The following is a 22,937-nucleotide window of genomic DNA, read 5'->3' on the forward strand; positions in this document are numbered from 1 at the left end:
CCGGTTAAATAAATAATAGAATGCTGTTCAACCATTAAAAATTATGATGCAGATTTTTATTAGGTGATAAGTAATCATGCTTATATTACTAAATAAAAATGTTATAGAACTGTTTTGTAGTTTGATATTAATTAAAGGTATTTTATACTTGCATTGTATTTATATGCACCCCTGTCACAAAAAAGTTTCAAAAGATACCCTCAAAAATGTTACAGAGGGGCTTCCCTGGTGGCGCAGTGGTTGAGAGTCCGCCTGCCGATGCAGGGGACACGGGTTCGTGCCCCGATCCCGGAAGATCCCACATGCCGCGGAGCGGCTGGGCCCGCGAGCCATGGCCGCGGAGCCTGTGTGTCCGGAGCCTGTGCTCCGCAACGGGAGAGGCCACAGCAGTGAGAGGCCCGCGTACAGAAAAAAAAAAAAAAAAAAAAAAAAAAAAAAAAAAAAAAAAATGTTACAGAGATGATTTATCAGAAATGGGATTTTTGAGTTATTTTTCCTTTTTTCTTTAAATCCTTTCAATTTTGGAGTTTCTGCAATGAGTCTGTACTATTTTTACAATGAAAAATATTTAAATTTACAACAAAAGGATCTAAATTCCTCCAGTTTTCCATTTATTTTCCACCCTGGCTCAGGGTATTTGTGTAAAAAAAAAAAAATCAGCTTATTTTCTCTTTTGTATCAATCTAAATTTACTTTTCATAAGTTAACTATTTTAGTCTGGCAAAAGTTTCACACAGGAAAATTGTTAAGGTTTGAGTATTCTATTACCTTTAAAAGCACTGGAAACTTTGAAATTATTTCTCTCAGAATTTTCATATAATACTGAAAGGCAGGGGTGACGTAGCAAAATGAAGGGAAATAGATAGTAGCAGTCATCTTCAATTAGCAAAGAGCAACAAGAGGCAGTTTGTACTCTTTTGATACGGCAGAAGCCCCATGTGTCAACTCATGCTAAAAAATGTATACATACACACACACATATATATGTTTGTGTGTATTATATGTATATATGACACACACACATAATTAATCCACAGTCTTAGGCTAATCACTCATTGTGGCAGAAACAACCAGCTGTTGACTACACTTTAATTAGCTCCTCCAGCCTGTAGAGGCATCACTAGGACCAAGACAGCAACAACATTCTCCATCTCCGCTTGCATCTGGGTATGGTTCTATCCCAAAGAATGTGACCAGAGGTGACCTGAAGAGTTTATGTCTGAAGGATAACGAGTTGATAATTGTAGCTTGCAGCTTCCTCTCTCCTTTCCTTTTTAGGACAAACGTAGAGCCACTTGATGAAGGTGGTGGGTCCCTGAGTAACTGAGCAGAAAACTGACCCTCAGACCACCAAAGTCCACACTGCACTCCTGAGTGAGTGAGAAATGAACTGTCCGTGTGTTGCTCCACTGAGGTTTAAGGTTTATTATTTAGTGTTTAACTAATGCATTTTTTCTTTAAACCTCAGTTGCCTTCTCTGTAAAATAAAGTATTTGAAAAGGATCAACTGTAAGTTTCTTCCATTGCTTCTATTTTTATCTTAGTTTTTAATTCTCAGAAACATTGCACACATTTTACCTTTTTTTTTTTTTTTTTTTTTCTTTTTGCGGTATGCGGGCCTCTCACTGTTGTGGCCTCTCCCGTTGCGGAGCACAGGCTCCGGACGCGCCGGCCCAGCGGCCGTGGCTCACGGGCCCAGCCGCTCCGCGGCATATGGGATCCCCCAGACCGGGGCACGAACCCGTATCCCCTGCATCGGCAGGCGGACTCTCAACCACTGCGCCACCAGGGAGGCCCCATTTTACCTTTTAAGTTAGTAAGTCTACTTTTTTCTCCACAAAGACAGGTTCTTCAAGTTATGGAGAAGTCATAGCAGACTGTTGCTTCAGCTTAAGATATGCGTTCACATATGAGATGAGAAGGGTGAGGACCCAGAGAAACGCCTTTGACAGAGGCGAGTGAGAGCATACTGAAGAATGTTTAGTAATAAAGAATTCAGATGGGAGAAACGGATGGGTTACATCTAACAGATTTGCTCAAAGGAATTTTGGAAAGGCAAATATGTGAAAATGTATAGCAAAGACATGAAATGCCTTTTGGTCCCTAAATGGATTTCATTACAAAGACGTGCATATTGCAAATACATGTACCATAACACTTCTCTGTCCACTTCTAGAATTTTCTAAAGCCTGACAGAACATCTGCAGAGAGAGGATGTCATTCCAAGATAGTCGACTGCAAGTTACTAAATTAAGATAAAAATGTCCTTAACCTTGAACAGTTTTTAAAGCGATTTTAGAAGAAAGGAGCCCTCCAGGGGGTTGTATAATTATATAATTGTACCCTTTCTAAAAGGCTATTTACAGATACATAATGTTTCCCCTCCATTCTTTAAAGTAAAATATAGGATAAAAAAGTAGTTTGGGGATAATATTTGTTTGGGACAGCAGGCACTGCTAATCAGTACCACTCTCTCCTTGTTCCTTACTATCAGAGCCCTGGTTTAGGAGACCCTATTATCCTGAAGGCTAAGGTGGCCAGTTTAAAATCTGAGCTGATGAGATCTAAGTGCAAGTCTGCTGACCATCTGTGGTAAAAAATTTGCTCTCTGATTTAGACACTGCCTTTTTTTTCTTACTTAATTTTTTTTTTCCTTTTCTTTCTTCCTGCCCAAATTGTTGGAACACTATTGGAGATTCTGGGGTCACTTTGAAGCTATGTGGATGTGCTAGAGATGTGGAAGCTGGAAGAGCTAAGCAACCCAGTCCCCTGGGGATGCCCTTCAGCAGCTGGACTAACGCTAGAGGGACTATCTCCAAACTTCCTGCTACCCGTGGAAAGTAAGGTAAATCACTCATTCACTTTCTGTTACCTACTAACTGATCCAGAACTCTAACCTCAGGGTTCTAGAACCCTTCTCAGTATCCCATAGTCATACTCGTGTTCTGGACTCCTGATCATCAGACTTGCTTACAGCAGATGTGTGGGGAGGGTGCGTTCTTCTGGAAGCCCTGATACTTCCTCCCCTACCCCCACCACACACAAATAATGATCTTTATGTCCACTCATCCTTCTATCTACACTCAGAGGCCAGGGCCCCCAGGAAGGCTTCACTGACAACCCTTTACTCCTCTCTACGTGCAGAAAGGGTAGAGGTGTGGGCTCTGGAATCAGACTTCCTAGACTTGAATTCTTAATCTGTTACTTACCAGTTTAGGACTTGGGGAAAGTAGTTACCTTCTCTGGACACCCCTGTAAAACAGGAACACTAAGTAGCACCTATGTACCTTACTGAAAGGATTAAGTGAGCAAATGCAGGTAAAGTTCTTATAATTTTTTCTTGGGTCAATCAATTCTAGCTGCTATTGTTACCTTTGGCTAATTTAGGGCAGAGTCCCTTTGCCCTCCTTTGGTTCTCTGGGCCCGTCTCATTCACAACACACACCATCGCATACTACAGAGTTTTGAAAGGTGGTTCTCAAAATGTGGTCCCTGGGCCAGCAATATCAGCCACACCTGGGAAGTGGTTAGAACCCTGGCACTGGAGCCCAGCAATCTGTGTTTTAACAGTATTCTCAGGCAAATCTGATGCACACTAAAGGTTGACGACAACTGAGAACATCTGTCTCAGACTCTCCTGGAGGCATTCACCAAAAACAGAGTTACAGGACCTTACACCTGACCAGCTGGAGAAGGGGTTTAGTAATTGCCCTGGTTATCATGATTGTCATGATTTTTCAGCACATAAATGTTTGAGAATCACTGCCATTTTGAATGTGTGCTTCATTTGTCTGTTTTTCCAGTGGACTTTACTTCCTTGCAAGGAAGGTTTGTGAAGATTTGTTGTTGTCGTTTGCATTATTAGTTTTATTATGCTAATTCTAGAATCTCTAGTGCATAGTGCAATCTCAGGCAGGAAGTAGTGGCTCATTAAAACAGGTATCCCCAAAGTCTTAGTAGAACTTCAAGATTAATTCCTTCAGGAAGAGGTAAAATCGTCATTATATGCAGATGATATGATACTATATATAGAAAATCCTAAAGACTCTACATGAAAACTACTACAACTGGTAAACGAATTCAGCAAGGTAGCAGAATACAAGATTAACATGCAGAAATTGGTTGCATTTCTTTATACCAACAATGAAATATCAGAAAGGGAATGTAAAAAAACAATGCCTTTTAAAATCACAACCCCAAAAATAAAATACTTAGGAATAAACCTCACCAAGAAGGCAAAAGACTTATATGCTGAGAACTGTAAAACATTAATAAAGGAAAGTGAAGATGATTCAAAGAAATGGAAAGACATCTCATGTTCTTGGGTTGGAGGAATTAATATTGTTAAAATGTTCATACTACCCAAAGCAATCTACAGATTTAATGCGATCCTTATCAAATTACCCATGACATTTTTCACGCAATTAGAACAAATAATCCTAAAATTCATACGGAACCATAAAAGACCCAGAATTGCCAAAGCAATCCTGAAGAAAAAGAACAAAGTTGGAGGCATAGCCACCCCAGACTCAGACAGTACTCCAAAGTCACAGTAATCAAAACGGCATGGTATTGGCACAAAAACAGACATATGGATCAATGGAACAGAATACAGAGCCCAGAAATAAATCCACACACCTCAGTTAATCTTTGACAATTTCTCTTTGACAAAGGAGGCAAGAATATATAATGGGAAAAAGACAGTCTCTTCCACAAGTGGTAAAGTTGGACAGCCTTATATAAACCAGTGAAGTTAGAACACATCCTTTCACCATACACGAAAATAAACTCAAAATGTCTTAAAGACTTAAACATAAGACATGACACCATAAAACTTCTAGAAGAGAACATAGGCAAAATATTCTCTGACATAAATCATACCAATGTTTTCTTAGGTCAGTCTCCCAAGACAATAGAAATAAAAATGAAAATAAACAAAGGGGACCGAATCAAACTTACAAGCTTTTGCACAGCAAAGGAAACCATAAACAAAATGAAAAGACAACCTACAGAATGGGAGAAAATAGTTGCAAATGATGCGACCAGCAAGGACTTAATTTCCAAAATATACAAACAGCTCATACAACTTGATGACAAAAAAAGCAAACAACCCAATCAAAAAAATGGGCAGAAGACTTAAAGAGACATTTCTCCAAAGAAGAAATACAGATGGCCAATAGGCACATGAAAAGATGCTCAACACTGCCAATTATTAAAGAAATGCAAATCAAAACTACCATGAGGTATCACTGCACACCAGTCAGAATGGCCATCATTAAGCAGTCTACTAATAACATATGCTGGAGAGGGTGTGGCGAAAAGGGAACCCTCCTACAACACTGTTGGTGGGAATGTAAGCTGGTGCAGCCACTGTGGAAAACAGTATGGAGGTTCCTCAGAAAACTAAAAATAGACCTACCATATGATCCAGCAATCCCACTCCTGGGCATATATCCAGACAAAACTATAATTCAAAAAGACACATTCACCCTGATATTCACAGCATCAATATTCACAATAGCCAAGACATGGAAACAACCTAAATGTCCATCAACAGATGAATGGATAAAGACGATGTGGTACATATATACAATGAAATACTACTCAGCCATAAAAAAAAATGAAATAATGCCATTTGTGGCAGCAACATGGATGCAACTAGAGATGATCATACTAAGCAAAGTAAGTCAGAAGGAGAAAGACAAATACCATGATACCACTTACATGTGGAATCTAAAATATGACACAAATGAACCTATCTATGAAACAGAAACAGAATCAGAGACAAAGAGAATAGACTGGTGGCTGCCAAGGGGGAAGCAGGTGGGAGAGGGATGAACTGGGAGTTTGGCACTAGCAGGTGCAAACTGGTTTGTATGGATTGGCTAAACAACAAGGTCCTACTATATAGCACAGGGAACTATATTCAATATCCTGTGATAAACCATAATGGAAAAGAATATGAAAAAGAATGTATATACATATGTATAACAGAGTCACTTTGCTGTACAGCAGTAATTAACACAATGCTGTAAACCAAGTATACTTCAATAAAAAATAAGTAATTAAATTTTAAAAAAGACTAATTCCTTCAGAAGAACAAGTACTACACACTCACAAAAAAGCACCCTTTGAAAGTTTAAATTTTTGAATTTCTTTGCCACTTCCTTAGTTTTGATCACCTTGGACAATGTTTTTAATATTGACTTTTTAAAAAAAATTGTGTTTCAGCGTTTGCTATCCTTAGAGAGACAGAAACAGATAAGTACAACTAAATACTTATTTTTCAAAAGTCTCAAAAGTATAAGGGAAATGAAAGTAATTATATCTTCAAATGATTTTGGGGTATGTTTCTAATTTCATACTTCTGATACTATTAAAGATTAAAACTGTATTAAGACATTTGAGACATGCTGCATTGGTATTAAATGAATTTAGTTTTGTGTAAAGTGGTAGAAATATTTTCTTCAGCAAACATACCTGCAGATATAAAATCACAACCATAAATCTACGAAAAAGCAAGCTATTGAATGAAATCTGATTGGTTATTTCCCTGTAGTATGGATCTGCTAATAATTTAATTTACTACTTGCTAACAGAAGCCAAAATTTAAATATACATATATATATGTGTGTGTATATATATACATCTTCAATTTTAAATCATTCATATATATGAACAAGTACACATACACATATATAACAATTGTTCATATATATATATATATATATATATATATATAAACAATTTAAAGAAAGTACATCTGGTAACCTATTTTTTCCCCCCGATTTCTAAAGAACATCATATTCTACTCTAGGCAGTGGAATGTCAATCTACCTTAAGGGTTGTTCAATGAGCATATCTGAGAAACCACTGGTTTAGCCAATGATGTACTTATTGAGGGAGGCCCTAGTGCCACTGTCAAGAGCTTATCCACAGGAGAGATAAGAAGGTACTTGTTTGGTTTGTGAGAAGAAGGAGTAGTGAGGGATAGCAGGTAGCTGCAGCCTGATGACACGTGATGTCCATATATATGTAGAACCAACACGCCCATAATGGCACCCATTTTCCATACCCAAATCCAAAGCCTTTATATAATTATTCCCAGGCAAAAATGGTAAGATTCATGTGTGCTACTATCCCACGGCATCAAGATGCCTATAAACTAATGAGTATGTCTTAGTTTTATCAGTGGAGGACAAACCAAGCCCCATTCCATAACAGGCAAACCAGTCCAAGACTTCTCTGACTGCTGCAGGGGAGTCTATGGAAGGGGCGCTCACTCCACTGTGATGCCTAAAATGCCTTTGCACAGAGCAAACATTCAATACATGCTGAGTGAATGAATGAGTGAACTGGTGTCATAAAACAGGCTTATTTGAGGGAAATTCCATTCAACAGGCTGGCCTTCCTTCCTACCCATCTTAACGGTTAAGCTTGCAATCAGACAAAAATTTAATTATAAAAAGTTAAAGCTGAGGAAATTTTAGAAACTATCTACTCTCCAGAGGTATACAACTTTAATTTAGTGGTAAAAATCACGAGGAGTGATTTAGGAGTCAATCAGACCTGAGTCCAAATTCCATGTCTACCATATTTTAGTGAGCAAATAACTACTTCTGAGGCTCTGTTCCACGTATGCATTATGGGATATCATAATAATACATACATTAATTGTATGACTATCAGGGGATTTGCCATGGTGGGCTAAGTAATTTGCACCAAGTAAGCACTCCAGACATTAGACAATATTAATAGCGGAGAGATGAAAACAAAACCCTGGGACTGACGCCTACCCTAGTGGCCCCAGTGGTCATAATGACTTTCTTCCATTCAGCCTGCTCTCTTCTCACTAAGACTAAGGAAGAGAAGATGAACAAATTAGGAATAACAATTTGAAAATGGTTTTATACTCCCTGAATGAATGGAATTATAATAAAATGATTCATGAGTTCTGCAGAAATATGATGAGACTTTAGATCTTTATGTTAGTTCCCTACAAAACCAATTTATGGCCCTAAGATGTACCTTTCCACCCAGCCCCATCCCTACCAGGATCAAATATCACTGTAAATGGAAAAGTCAACAACATAATCAACAGCTAAGTTACAAGCCAGTGACGTCTCAGAGGTTTGATAGAAAAAATTCAGATTTATCATTATATGTAAAAATAAGATGATATGAAGAACTTAATCTAAAAAATATTACCTGGAGATCTATAATCTCTATAATAGTGCTATAAAAAGTAAACAGCTAAAAATCTATTTAGATGGTTTTCCTTATAAGAAAGCATTTTCTGTATAACTTTTAATGTACTATTGATGAGAACAATTCAACAAAATTCAAATAAATATCTGCAGATGTTCTACAAGAAGAAAAGCACAGAGTTAGTGTGACAGGGGATAACTGGACTTCAGGATGAGTAAGACCCTATACTTGACCTCAGTAAATTAACATTAAATACAGTGGATGAGTCATGTACAGAATGTCAGAATTCTAAAAGACCAAGCTAAGATCCAAAAGGAACATGTGGGGATTCTTAAGAAGGAAATAAAATATTGGTTAGTTGATTACGAAAAGGCAGAAGGGAGTAGGTTCCCTTTGGCTGGTCTTTGAAGAGATCACTTCCTTTCCCCCCCAGTCCTGAGGCTAGGGTGGCATGGGCAATAGAGGAATATGGGGATTGAGAATCATTTCTACTCTCACCAGAGTGGCTGGAAGCAGATTTTCTTACCAGGATGTAGTAGTATGGTAATATTTAAGGGTTCTTGAGGTCAGAGAGACGCGTTTGAATACTCAGGCTCCGTCTCTTGCTGTGGGTCAGTTTCTTACCTTTCTTGCTGTGGGTCAAGTTTCTTACCTTTCTGACACCTCAGCACCTTTATCTGAAAATTGGGGATGACGGTACTGTCTCCTACCTGAGTGTGAGAACTACATGATATAGGGCACACGCAGGGCTAAATCTGGTGCCTGGCACAAAGGGCTCAGTACGGTGAGTGTAGTGACAGTCAAGGCAGAGATGACGGAGGTCGTGCTGGTGCTGCTTCTGCCCCCAGAACAGGCTCTGACTGGGAGAGAGTTAAAGCACCTTTGGGTTCATGGGGGTTTATATATAAGCAACGGTCGACCAATGTGAGCCGGTTGTCCAGATGGTTATGTGCAATCGAAGAAAAAAATGGGCCTCGGATTTGCTCAGCTACTTAATAATATTAGCAGTGGTAGTAGTCAAAGAAGCTAAATTTTATTAAGTGCTTATATGCCAAACAGTATGCTGAATGCTTCAAAAGGATTTACTCACTTATTACAACCAGGCTATACGCTAGGTCCTGATAGTGTTATTTGTCTCTTTCAGATGTTGACTGATCCTCAGAGGGGTTACAAAAGCACCTAAGATCCCACTGTCAGTACCTGAGGGAAGTGAGTTCAAATCCAGCCTGTCTGACTTGTGCTTAATCACTAAGGTATGAAATTAAGCATGTTGCCCTTTGCCTGATTCTCCTTCTGAGGCCTGAATATTTCACTTAGTTCCCTGAGTGCAGAAGAGAGAAAATTCTCTCTCCTTGATCCCACTTGGCATCAACATCCAACTCCCCTTCTCAAACCGGGTTGCTTCAACGAGCAGCGATGAATGCTGGGTCGTGGTCCAGTCACCTTGATGACTAAGAGTCAGACACTAGGGACAGAAAATGCTCTGGGACAATCCTACCCTTGTACAGAAAGAAGACAGAAATGGGGGGACAGGGCAAAAGATCATGGAGTAAGGCGTAGGAACAATAGCACCTGGCATCATATTAAGTGCTCGGTGTAAGTGACTTCACCTTAACATTGAAAACAAGTCTATGAGGGTGAAATATTATTAACGGCACTTTATAGACAGGAGTATGGAGGTTCAGGTAATCAGGTAAATTGCCCAAGCTCATATGGTTAGCAAGTGGAAAGCAGAGATTTAAACCAGCACCTACACTCCTAACCATTATGCTATAACCATTATGCTGAAGACATAAGAATTCCAACGGTCTTTCCCCATAACCCACTCCTGCATTCCAGACTTAAATAGTCCAAGTTCAAGAGAGAGCAAGCTTGGAGCTGCCACTCTTCAGTGAGTTTCAATCATTTCAAAACAGTGTATTTGCTAACAAGATGCAGTTCCTGTGATAATCTTCTCAACCAGGTGTCAAGAAACAGGAAGCAAAGATTCAAGTAACAGTATGTTCCTACTTATGAGGAAGGTGGGACAGCATAGTTGACACTGGGCTTAACTGCTCTGGAAAACGTGGTCCCACTAGGCATACACGCTGGTACATTTTCCCCACCTACCAAATACAAAAGCAGTATTTCATTTCCATGTTGCTCTTCAAAGTTCCACCTCATTCGTGCCTGTCATTCATCCTCTGGCCTCTTCCTGTCTCCACTTCTGTACAGAAAGGTGCTGAGTCTCTGCTCTCGGATACGAAAAGGGTGTGTTAGGAGAGGGAGCCATGGTACCTCAATGTCTTTTTTTTTTTTCATCTTAATTCTATTATGCCAACTCCACTGAACTTAATTAGAGTGAACACAGAATTACACAATTACCCTCTGTTCTATTCTTCAGATGTTATATTTTGATAAAATTTACTACATGCTGCTCTCCCCTTGAACACCAGATGAACACTAGAAATGGATGTGTGTTGACATAAAATCTGTTATAATTACAATTAAAGTATAGCTTACATAATGATAGTGTTAACATAAAATTATAGATGTGTAGAGACAACGTGGTCATGCATTTTTTAGTATAAGTACACGCTTAGACCAATATCTGTTAGCAGAATGAAGATGGAAGAGAGTTTTGGTTAAGCCACAAAGGCTGTTTAAGGACTTGCAGATAGCTAAGGGGAACTCAAAGACCAGTAAGATAATATTTCCCCTGCCATGTTTTCAATTGCAAAGTGAAGGGAAGATGTGAAAGTAAGTATCCTTATGGAAATTACAAGACAAGTATATTTTTTTCCTTGAATACCTGGGTAAATGCTTAAATTCTAATGTATATCAGTGATGCAAATTTTCAACTGAGTTTGATAAATTATAAAATAATAATTATACATATATGTATATAAAACTGCATGGAACTAGACAGTTCAGAATTATTTCTAATTAAAGAGGTACCCTATGACAACTAACTTAAACCTTACAAAATATGGTTCCAAGTATCCTATCAGAGTGAAAAGTAGGAGACTGAAAGGTTTATTGTAAATGTTTGTAGTCATGGTGTCTTAGCTAAAACTACTGTGTCACAAATACTATTAAAATAATTGAGACATTTTATTCACTTCTACTGCAAACAACAAAACAGGTATTTTTTCATTTCAGGTAATTATTTTAGCTAATAGTTATTAAATGTTTTGAGAAGACAGAGTGCTAATTGCATTACTTCATTTTATCTTTAAAATAGCACTTCCATGTAATTATTCTTAATATCTCCATTTTATTAGAATGTATCTCTAGTTTAGACCTTTCTTCAGAACTGCAGACTTGTGTATCCAACTGTGTACTCAGCACCTCTACTTGGATGTCAAGAAAACATCTCAAATCTTATACCTCCGAAACTGGTCTTTAATCCCCCAAACATGCTCTACCCCAAACTTTTTCCATCTTAGGTGACAGCAACCACACCTTTCCAGTTCCCCAGGCCCTAAATCTCGAATTCACCCTCGACCCCCTCTTCCTTTCCATTCTTGTATTCAATCTACCAAGAAGTGCTGTCACAACCTTCCCAATGTGCCACTTCTGAGAATTACCAGCTGCTAGCAGCCTGGCGCAGGCCACCAACATAGACCTCGAGGATCCTGTAGTCACCTCCCGAGATTCTCCCTGACGCCACTCTCTCCCCACATCCTCAGGACCACAGATAGAGTTATGTTTTTCAAACAAGAGACAGTTCATGCCACACCTTGGCTAAAATCCTGCCCTTGGCTGCCTACATTTAGAGTAAAAGACACAATGCATGTGATGGCCTCCCAGGACTTACCCAGTCCATCCCATAACATATCTGACCTCCAGCCCTCCTGCTGGATGGCCATGGTGGCCTCCTTGATATTCCTCCAAGCTGCCCGGCATATTTCTGCCTTAGAGTTTTGGGACTGGTTGTTCTTGCTCCCAGGGAGAGGTCTCCCCCTCATACATCTGACAACTCCCTCACTTCAAGTCTTTGCTCAAATGTCAACTTATAAAATGCACCCTGACTACCTTATGTAAAAACAGAACCTACCTGTACACTCCTCCAGCACTCCCAACCCAAGCCTCTTCAGTGAGCTTCACATCCTTTTCCTTATCCCGTAGCGCCCATCAAAGCATAGAATTTATTTATAACATCCGTTTCCACACGAGAGTGTAAGAAGAGAGAGAGCATGCAAGAAGGAGCACGCAAGCAAAGGCTCTTGTCTAATTTATTCATTGATATGTCCAAGCATAAAGAACAGGAAGATGCTTGATAAATATTCCTGAAAAAGATATAGATGAGGAAACTAGTAGTAAAGCTCAGAAAGTTTAAGTAACTTCCTCAAGGTTCTAGAGCTAGAAGAGGGTCACAGTAGAATTTACACTTGGGGATGTCTAATTTCAAATCTCTTAGCCTCTCTGCTATCTTAAGTCCATGCAATTCAGGATTTGTTTTAATCAGTGCCATGGAAATTCTCACTCCACTGAATAGTATCGCTAAAGTGTTCTCTGTCTAGATTTATATATATATTTTCCATTTAAACAAAGGAAACAGAAGAGGGGAATTCATCATGGGTTATTGCGGTAATTTTACAGCAATTTTAGCAATAATGACATTTAAGTAATAGTGATATTTAATGATAGCATAATAATAATAAAATAATAGCTCTTAAATGTAATGAACACGAATCACATGCTAAACTCAGTGCTAAAAAATTTCCATGTATATTTTGTGCAAAATCCTTATGAATATTCTATCAGATGAGCTTTATGTGTAACTCCACCAGGCATGCTTCTCTTACTCCGCTTTCAAAGATAAGGAAATTGATGAGAAGTGCGGTAACCATTTGATCAAGATGAGACTGGTAATAAGTTGTGAGTATGAATTTAAATTCAGGTCTAACTCCAGAATTTGATTCTTAATCCCTATATGAAAATTCTGATAATTCCTTTGAGAAGAGTATGTTTTCTCCTGGAAAACATCCCCCATTATGTCTGCCTGTGTTCATACCTTCAGAACACAGTCAAGTTTAAAACATGATAAAAATGTTTAAATAGTGTGCTTTAATAAATGGAAATATCTTCATCTAAACAATAACACAAAAAGGCAGGCTGAGTCCTTTGAAGTGGCTTCGTTGATATCTTCCATCCAGAACAAGAGAAGGAGTCAACAGCTGCAGAGTAAAGAAAGCACGAAACCCAGAGATGGAGGATTCTGTAAATGACCAATTACAAGACTATTAAGCTACACTTTCATAGCAAGAGGCAAAATATTCCATTAAACTGAAAATTCTTCTACCCCTCACTCCAAGGCCCATACAAACATTAATGTTGCATTTATTAGGATGTATTTCCTGTGCTCTATCAACTTGACTTTCAGCAACTGTATTAATACAGTCCTTTCGCTTTGCACATATATCTGAATGATGGATTCCATCACTGGAGTTCTGTAGAAAGAGTGGAGTGAATGAAGTAAAGTTTGGGAAGAGCCATCATAATCCATAATGATGGGCACTGAATCAGGACAAGAAGAAACCTCTCTTCTCATTTATTTGAATGAAAATTCTACTATATATTTATTGCCTCTGTACAGGGCCATCTGTTTAATGGAAAACAAGCATCTTTCATTTGGAGGTAGGATTTGTGTGCTCAGGTTTCTATGGGCGTGCAGAATTCATCTTGTTTTAGAAATGAAATAAAATGTAATTTCTTACTGCAAGTAGATGTGGTTAAACAACTGGCAACTTTGATGTCTTTAAATCACTGCAGTTTCAGTGTAGGCAAATCTATAATTATTTCAAGCACTTCTTTATTGGTGCAACAATTGAGCAGTGTACATAGTGGTCAACAACCTGGGCATTGTCAGACGACTCTAAGTTTGAATCTAGACTTTGCCGCTCACCAGCTATGTGACTTTCAGCTATGAGAATCACTTTCTTCAGCTTTACAGTGTGGATTATTATATGCCCTTTGCAGAACTACTGTAAGAACTAAATGTATATGGGCACAGTGGCTCACAGTAAGGGCTCAAATTAGTACTGTGGTCACTACTCGTAGTATTGAAAAGAAATTAGAACTTCTATTCTCATAAAGTGAGATATGTGTCCCTTTATCATTGTAATTTCATATCATTTTACTTTTGACCTTATAATTTAATAGCTTGATCCAAGAAACATTTAGCAGTAAATATAATTGAAAGAAGATTACTTGTCAAACATGAAATACTGTAGTATCAAGTGTGCTGGCACAATACTCTTCTCAGATAATTAACCTGTAAAAATATGTTATTGTCTTCTTTTGAATTAAGCACATTGAACATATATATTTACTGTGCCAATTGGCGAAAGGTCCATTAATTAATCAGTCTAACTATATGTTGCATAAATGTCTTCTAAACATAATCGCATATGTATTTGAGTTGTTGGGAAAATGTGTTTGAGATTGTTCTTTTTTGCCTATTTAAAGTAAAAGAGGGTGAGAAGTAGAGTTAGGCTTAATGCACTTTGGACTCCATTATGCCATGAAAATGCTTCTGTGCCCTGGAGACAACAACAAAAGATTTGCTTTAATGACAAGAATCAAGTATCTTCTAAAGCTTCCAGGTAGGAGGCCTATAGGTTGCAGCTTATATCAGAAGTATTTGCTCTCTCTCTCAACTGCATCTAGATGGGAAAGATGTGGTCACAAATACTTCAAGGTGATATAGTAAATGTTGGAAAGAGGGGGGTAGGAGGCAGAGTTTTGAATATCTCAAACCTGAGCTAGAAGGATTTTATTTAAAGAAAATAGCGGATATTATTTTTCACTTAAGGAATGCCAGTCGGCAAACCTGACATTAATGTAGGAAATTAGCTCTTTTAGCTATGCTGTTTTCAAATGCACATGGCTGAAAACAAATTCAAAATAGTCAAAGGAAATTTAAAAACAAAAACCAAACAACAACAACAACCTCAACAAACAAGTACTGGAAATTCAGGGATGCAGCCATATTCAGATACAGTTGGATCTAGAAGTTCCAGAGTATCAGCGGGGTTCCAGCTCTCTCTCCATCGCTCAGCCCTGCTTACCTCTGCAAGACCTTATTTTACAGAAAGTCTCTTCTTGTGCTGGATGGTCACTGGGAGTCCCAGAGTCATATCTCCCCAGCTTAGAAATTCCAGAGAGAAAAGACAATTCTTCCACTTTTCTCTGAGAGAAAATGCCTGGGGAGGAGTCTGACAGACTTAGCCGAGGTCAGATGCCTACCCATGAGCCAATCACCTGCTTTACTGGAGTTCAGGCCCTCATCCCCGGGGCGCCTCATCCCCGGGGCCCGTGAGGAGGCAGGATGTCATTATCAGGCAGTTCTCCAAGAAAAGCCTGCTGTTTTTGTAAGATGAAAAGGGAGAGGACGTGGATAATGAAACCTGTATCTGCTTCTGTAAAATCCACAGAATCTTACTCCCTGCCCCGTGTCAATGACCATGCAGTAAGCTGACCCAGGAGGTCATTTTTCCCACAACAGTCTTTATATATATGACTAAGGAACACACTGGTAAAAGAATATGGGAGAAAGTCTGAGTATGAGAAGTCAGCTAGACTGATATTAACTAAAAAAGCTGTGTGAAAATATCCTTAAAAAGTTGCCCCCAACTCACTCAAAGTCCAAAGTTGGAGCTGGAAATACAATGTCATGGAGTTTGGATAAGAACAGGTTTTCTCCAAGCTGAACTATGACACAGAGATTAGAGACTTCTAGAAACTATACTTTTTCAAAGAAAAAACATCACATGAAAAAAATGAGGCCTAGAAAAATTAAATGACTTAAGATAACGTAGCTAATTAATGGCAGGACTGAGACTAGAGTATACTTTGTGTAATTGGCTATGGTCTTTTGAATCCATGATACAACTTCTATATGTAACAAATTTGTTAAACCCTAAATGTTTATGAAATTCAAGTAATCCATTATCTGAAGTATTCTTGAAGAGAAAACATCCAAAGACTTCTTAATTGTATGCGTATACATAACATAAAATACACGTGAAGGTAACTTCAAATATAGTATGTGCCTGCCTCTATTCCTTCCCTCTCCGCTCTTTTAAAAAAATGCCCCTTTAAAAATTGCCCACTCACCATCTGTTAGGTAAATATGCTGAAACACAGTAAATGTGGAGACAGAAATTGTTATAGAGACTATTCCAAATGGCACTGACACCTGTATTTATGAAATTTTTAAAAGGGTAAGTTAGAGTTTTTTTTTTTTTTTTTTTTAAATCCCACCATAGTAACACCACATCATCCTAGATGCCCAGTTCTATCCAATTACATAAGATGGAGAAAGAGAGAAAGAGAGAGATCGAAACAGAGAGAGAGAGAGAGAGAGAGAGAGAGAGAGAGGAGAAAGAGAAAGAAGAAAGGAAGAAAACCAAGTACTTATGTACAAAATGTTGCTCCCAAAGTTTGAGATTATACTCAAGCATCAATGAACAGAAGGAAAACACCTACAAATTTACAAATGTATTTCATTTATGGTACGAGGGACACAGGTTTAGATTTGCAACACGCTCCCACAAGGGTCAAATTGACCACTTTTTTCTATCTAGTTGCTCTTGAGAGAACAAAACAATTGAAACAGATGCCATTCAATTCCAAGTCTATAGCTTAGACCATGTCACTGCACATGAAATATTGTTCATTCAGAATCAGCACACAGCAAGAGTAATTTATACTCTCAGAGTGTTTGCTCTCAAGTCAATAGCAGAGAAGCCTGGAATAAAAACGTTCCCATTACTTTCCATTGTAATATATCTTACTTATAGCCCATGAAACAGTGGTCAGGGGAGATTTATTCTTTGGACACCATATTATATAACCTCTCCACTTTAAGCTATCCCCCACTCTGCGATTATTTTTTAAATATGTTACTCGTAGTCAATATTAATTTACATTTAATCTTTCTTAGCATTAGGAGAGTATTATTTTGTACAGGCTCAGAAACAAATCTCCCGAAATTCCTCCCTGACGCTCCCTTCAGGCTGAAAATGCATTGCAGGGTGGCTGCAGTGACTTAATTCTAGTTGGCAGAGCCCTGGCCACACACTAATTTCATTAGCCTCAAATTCCTGGATTTGAAAGATCCACTGAATATGATTCCTGTCCTCTGACATGTCACTTACTAACCAATTCAGTGTGCATACAGAGGAGAGAAAGGACTTGCTCAGCTCTGGCCCACCGGCAGGCAGATGAGAATTCCGAGTCAGAGACACTGTTTACATCTGAGTGGCCATTCTTGCCTGGGTCCTCATTTTCAGGAAAGAACTGCATTCCAGGCTTTGCTGGCGGCTGCAGCGTTTGTTGCATCCATTACTATCTCCTTATTCCTTCCTGCCCCCCAGTGCTTTGCATCCCCCATTTAAGTCACTAAGTCTTCCTTCCCCCAGCCTAGAAGCTTACCTCACCATAAATTTTTATCTCAAATGATAGGCTTGGCACATTCCCCACAGCAACCCACAGGGACTGGGGGAAAGAAAACTCAAATCTCTGGAGAGCTAAGAATTCAACCATTTAGAGGAGTTTCTTTTATACAGGACAGTCTTCATTGAGCTGAACCCTGCAATCCCAGAGAAGATTCACCCACCCGTTCTTTTCCTCTTTCCCTAAAGTGACTGTGCCTTTGAACAGTGGGTCTGTGTTCCACTATTCTATTCATTTTGCAGGTTTACAGAGGCTGGGAAACTGGGGACTGGACTTACATGCCAGGGGCTTCTAAGATCACACGCAAAAATAAGAGAAGAGATTGTTGGAATCTGTCTCTGTATATTTGAACATGGGCAGTGGTTAACCAGGATGCTCACACCAAGCTTATATCCAGCTTGCAGCACAAGCTACAAGTTGGTGCATCCCTCCTACTACCAGCCTCTTCTCAATAAATGCAGGTGAAAACTGGAGGCTCTTTTCCCTCAGCTGTTCAATCCAACATGAATAGCTGCAATTTGCAAATTAGAGGAAAATGACAGTGTTTTCTCTGAATGGTTTTGGTCCCAACCCACACTGCTAATGCTGGCATTCAGTTCCTTTCCTTCCCAGCCCAGGGAACGGGGGAACTAAGCATAAGGCAAGCGTTTTCTTTTCTTGCAAGTGCCTCAGATCCACACACCAGAGAAGGAATCAGCTCCCCCTGGAATCTTTTTCAGCAAACAATCCTTCAGCCTAGTCTGCAAGCTCTCTCTTGACTTTAAGATTTCACTCTTTTTTCGACAGGCAGGCCCATCTGCAGTACTGCCCAAGCTCCAAGTGAAGTCACCAAAATAATTTTAAAAATGTTAAACAGCAAATGTGCCTTCAACCCCCAGAGCTCCAGTGAAAATACTGTGAGTTGCCCCTGTGGTTCTCAGGTGACCTCTGGCCTCATCCTCCCTGCAGCGCTGCCTCCTCAGGTTCTCTAGTTTAAGCTCAGAGGTAAAGGAAGTGCTTCTGGGTTTTGCTTAGAACAACCCAGGCTCTTCCTGAAAGCATTACCTCAAAGTGAAGGCTGCCCAGAAGCACTTTTGGCCTTGCAAACATCTAGACATCTCCATGGCGGCATACTCAAGAGGCGCTAGGGATGCTCAGAGGCTCAGAGGGGCCGTACCAGGCTGCAGCCTTAGACAGGCACCCCTCCTTCTGGCACAAACACAAACTTCATACTCCTGGGCGCTGATGTAGTGACGGCTTGAATCTCACAAGGAGTCCCCTCCAGAAACCCAACATGCTTCAGGAAAGGCACTTGAGAGGGAGCCAACTCTTTAGATACGGGGAGCATAAGGGTCAGCCAGAACATCTGGAGAAGGGATTAACTGAGTCTGGGTACTACCAGGCAGGGAGAGAGCTGTGCATTAGGAAAGGATCACTTCAAGATAGAGATGAACAAAAAACTTGGAGACAGGGGTAGAGAAGGAAAAGACAGGCAGAAATTGAAAGGGAGAAAATAAAAACAGAGAGAGAGAAAAAAAAAAAAGACAGCAGGGAGAAAGAGACACAGGAGAGAGACACACAGGAAGACAGACAGAGAAACAAGAAGAGAACCCATAGTCACGCAAACCCTGAAACTCAATGTCTTCATCCAGAAGCCATCCATCTATATAGCCAGGGCGGCACAGGAGCCCTGGGGCCGAGGCTGCGGGAGCAGGCATTAAGAGAGCACTGCAGCACCGCCCACCGCTCAGCTGGCCCGATCCGCTGTCCTCGCATCTTCCGCCGTCGCCCGCCTGCAACCGGAGCTGGAGGACCGCCCGGCCTTGCTCAGCGCACCCTACTGCCTTCTTCCAGGCGCCTTCTTGTCTGGCTCTGAGAATCGTCCTCAAAACCCAGGACTGGGGTTGGGGGCTGCGTTAGGGAGGTCGTGGGAAAGGATGGGAACAGGGTGGGTGCAGAGAAAGCGATTCTGTTTCGCAGTTAGCATGAGCTCACCTCCGGGCTCTGAGCTGGCAGGAGTAGAAAGCTGATCGCCCGGCTCCTGCCAGTGGCCGGATCGCAAAGGCAGTTTAGACGGTGCAAACAACTGCCCAGAGCAAATCACCTGGGGTGCACGTCTGCGGGTGGCATCTCCCCACTTGAGGACAGTCCCCACGCCTTCCGCCCCATGCCCTCGCAGAGACAGGTCACAGGTCGGGAAATCCAACCCGAGCGAAATGGGCAATTAACGTCCAAATGTAGGTGAAGACCTAGCCTTCGGTTTAAGAACTGCCTCCCTAAGCTCTTCTTGAAATTTTCCAAGGGAGCTGCAGCTTGTCGGGCGGCTTGGGGCAGGGAAGCTGGGGAGTTGAGAAATGCCTAGTTTCTAGGCGTCTTCTCATCTTTCATATTCCTTGCGCCTCACTGGCTCTCACAGGAGCCCGGCACTTTTACAAGCCTGTTTTGGAACCATATTTCACTCTAATGCAAACCCATTTAAATCATCGCCTTGTTTTTCGGAGACTGTTTCTTGTAAATGGGGCCATAAATCCAGAATGTCAACCCGGATGGAGTGGAGCGCGGACAGGGGAGAGATGGAAGGGAAATGAATCTAGCAGGGAAAGTACCTCCTCGGGTGAGGTGGGAGGGATTCGGCAGGATCTCCAGGGTGGAAATGAGCGAAGGCTGACCAGACCCCGCACCACTGGAGTCCAAGCCAGCCTTCAGGATAAAGAGCGCGGGGAGCTACGGCGCGCTCTGCCCCGGAGGGAGCGCCCCCCTACCTGGAAAAGCCTCAGGATGTTGGCTACCATGATGGAGACCGAACTCCCCGAAGCCCCAATCACTCCAACTACTTTCTCGGGCTTGACGAAAACCGGAGGCTCGCCGTTGGTGCAGCGCACTTCGGAGGTGTCTTTCTGGATGAGCGCCTGGACGAAAGTGAGCGACTGTTCGAGCGCATAAGTGTCCCTGGAACAAGTGTCCAGGATCCGCGCTCCCAGCGTCACGTTGGGCAGCAGGTTGGGATCGCTGTTGATCTGGTCCAGGGCGTAGAGCATCGCTTCCAGCCTGTGGATCCCGTTCTCCCTCTTGATGTCGCCGCAGGGCACTCCGCTAGGACCCTTCGCGTGCACCGGGAACAGCCCCCCGAGGGTGACGTCCCCCTCGATCCGAATGGAGTGCGGGGCGTACATCTCCTGGCCGCGCGCCGCCGCCGCCAGCGCGCACAGGAGCACCTCCAGCACGCAGCAGGGGAACTTCATCAAAGTCAGGGCGCGGAGCAGCTTCCCCAGCTGGACCATGCTGCTCCCGCGGCTGCGGTGGTGGCGGCGGCACTGGAGGGGACGGTGGCGGGCTCGCCGGAGTCCTGGCCCCTTGGGGTGAGCTCCTCCGGGGAAGCCCAGGGTCTCCTGCGGGCGAGGAGGGTGGGGGCGCCCGGGGAAAGGCAGCCGGCGAGGGTGGGGGGTCCCGCGGCGCCTGCCAGCTTGGGGCGCCGTGCGCTCTCGGGTTCCCCGGCCGGCGCGCCGCGCTCGAGCTCGCGCTCGGTGGCTTGCAGCTCGAGCTCTCCAACAGCCCAGCACTGGGGAGAGAGCGCGGAGGGCTATCGCTTTAAATGCGCGTTCGGCTCCCTCTCCTCCGCCCACTCCCTCCCACCCTCGCTCGCTCTCAGGCTCTCCCCACCCTTCCCAGCTCCCGCCCTCCCCACGGTTTTGCATCATCACGCAGGGAGGGGCTGCGTGCTGAGGTAAGGGGGGTGGAATGGGTGGGCGGCTGTGGGGGGGGGGGAGTGCCTCCGATTGGGAGTTTCGAGGTCCCCAGGGAATCTGGGGATTGCAGGTCGCAGGCGAAGGCTGTGCTCCTGCTTCTGTCTCAGCGTAGAAGCCGCTCGCTCGCCCGTCTGCACCAACACGCACATTTTAGGCCCAGGGTGGCATCAGCCCAGCACAGGGCGGTTCTATCTGGGGCTGACTGCTTCCAGCCCTGAGGTCCGGAGCCGGGGCTGTCAGCGCCGGGAGAATGCGAGGTAGTCGGAAGGTGATGCCGCCAAGCATGAAGGGTAGTAGGGAGACCCCAGTCTCTACTGCTAATTCGTCTGTGCCAGTTTTTCCTAAGAAAAGCACACATACACACAGGAGCCTGATTTATGACCTGAAGAACCTTTACGCAGAGACTTCTCCGGGGCCAGGCACTGGGCTAGCCTGTAGGGAAAGACGCCAACAAGAAATGCTGGGAATGGAAATGCATCTTTGGTCTTCAGGGGTTACTGTGGCCGGAGCCGGATGAAGTAACCCTGGTCCAGTAAATCTGTGGCGGATTCGCTCCTTTTCTTCCTTTCATCGCAAGAGATGGAACAACTGAGAACTCTGTAGAGCGCACTTTCTTCTCTGGCGCTGACAGGTGTAAGGCTCCCTCCTACCCATTTCCAGAGATGCTTTTGGGCTGATGTCAGGTTTCCGCGGGCAGGAAATAGCAAGAAAGAAGTGACAGTAGGAGGAGCAGACAAATCTCCCCATCGATCCAGTGATCCAGTGATCCACTCTTTTTAGCTGAAGACTTGGGGGGGTTGGGGAGTGGAATCAGGATGCCAGAGCAGGTTGTAGTGCAGTTAGGAAGCTGCTTTTCAAAGGTGTCCCCTTCTGCAGGTCCAGCCCAAACTTGGCCCGTTAAAGCAACAAGTGGCCCTAGCTCCTACACAAGGAAGGGCAGTGTATCTGCCCTTGGTGCCCATGTGTACTCCTTATGGTGGTCTCTACTCTTGCTGAGACTTTCTGTTGGAGTGCAGCAAAACTGTCTTATACAGAATTGAGGGTGCAGAGAAAACCAAAAACAAGACTATACTTTTTGTTGTAATGTTAGTGTACTAAAGAAAAATGTCCTTGCACATAAACAAAACAACACACACACACACACACACACACATCTAAAAAGTCAGAAGTTGGGTAGTTGGTTGTCTCTTCCACCAACCGCCTGTATGACCTTGGCACTTCTGTTCCTGTGCCTGGGTTTTACTTTCCCCATCTGTAAAATGATGAAATTGAATTGTATGTTTTACAGGTTAACTTTTAACTTTCAAATCCTCTGTTGAAATAGGCCATGAACCTCTGGCCATGGTGTTCTTTTTAGACCAATATCCTTTGTTGCTTTATGTGTAGGGCACCCGTTTTTTGATACCCAAACAACACTTCAAACATTTCCTGGTACAGAGGATTTTTTTGTTTTTGTTTTTTCTTGTTGACCACCTATTTATCTTCCTTCTAGGTAGAGTCCAGTCCATCATTTTCTTTTCAGACATGCCCCTCCTCCAGGTTTCAATACTTAAGGTTTGA

General features: G+C 42.1%; 1 protein-coding gene across 1 annotated transcript in view; it reads right to left on the reverse strand.

Moving 5' to 3' along the window:
* Positions 1-21,173, reverse strand: part of GRM7 (glutamate metabotropic receptor 7) — a gene marked incomplete at its 3' end in the record, with an annotated part of 816,540 nt that extends 795,367 nt beyond the window's left edge. The window contains exon 1 of the mRNA XM_082638105.1: positions 20,394-21,173. Within this exon, the coding sequence (XP_082494231.1) occupies positions 20,394-20,912 (519 nt within the window). The 5' untranslated portion in view covers positions 20,913-21,173. The remainder of the gene's footprint in view (positions 1-20,393) is intronic.
* Between the last annotated feature and the right edge of the window lie 1,764 nt (positions 21,174-22,937).

Source organism: Mesoplodon mirus (assembly GCF_964341445.2).
Source record: "Mesoplodon mirus genome assembly, chromosome: 12".
Classification (NCBI taxonomy): domain Eukaryota; kingdom Metazoa; phylum Chordata; class Mammalia; order Artiodactyla; family Ziphiidae; genus Mesoplodon; species Mesoplodon mirus.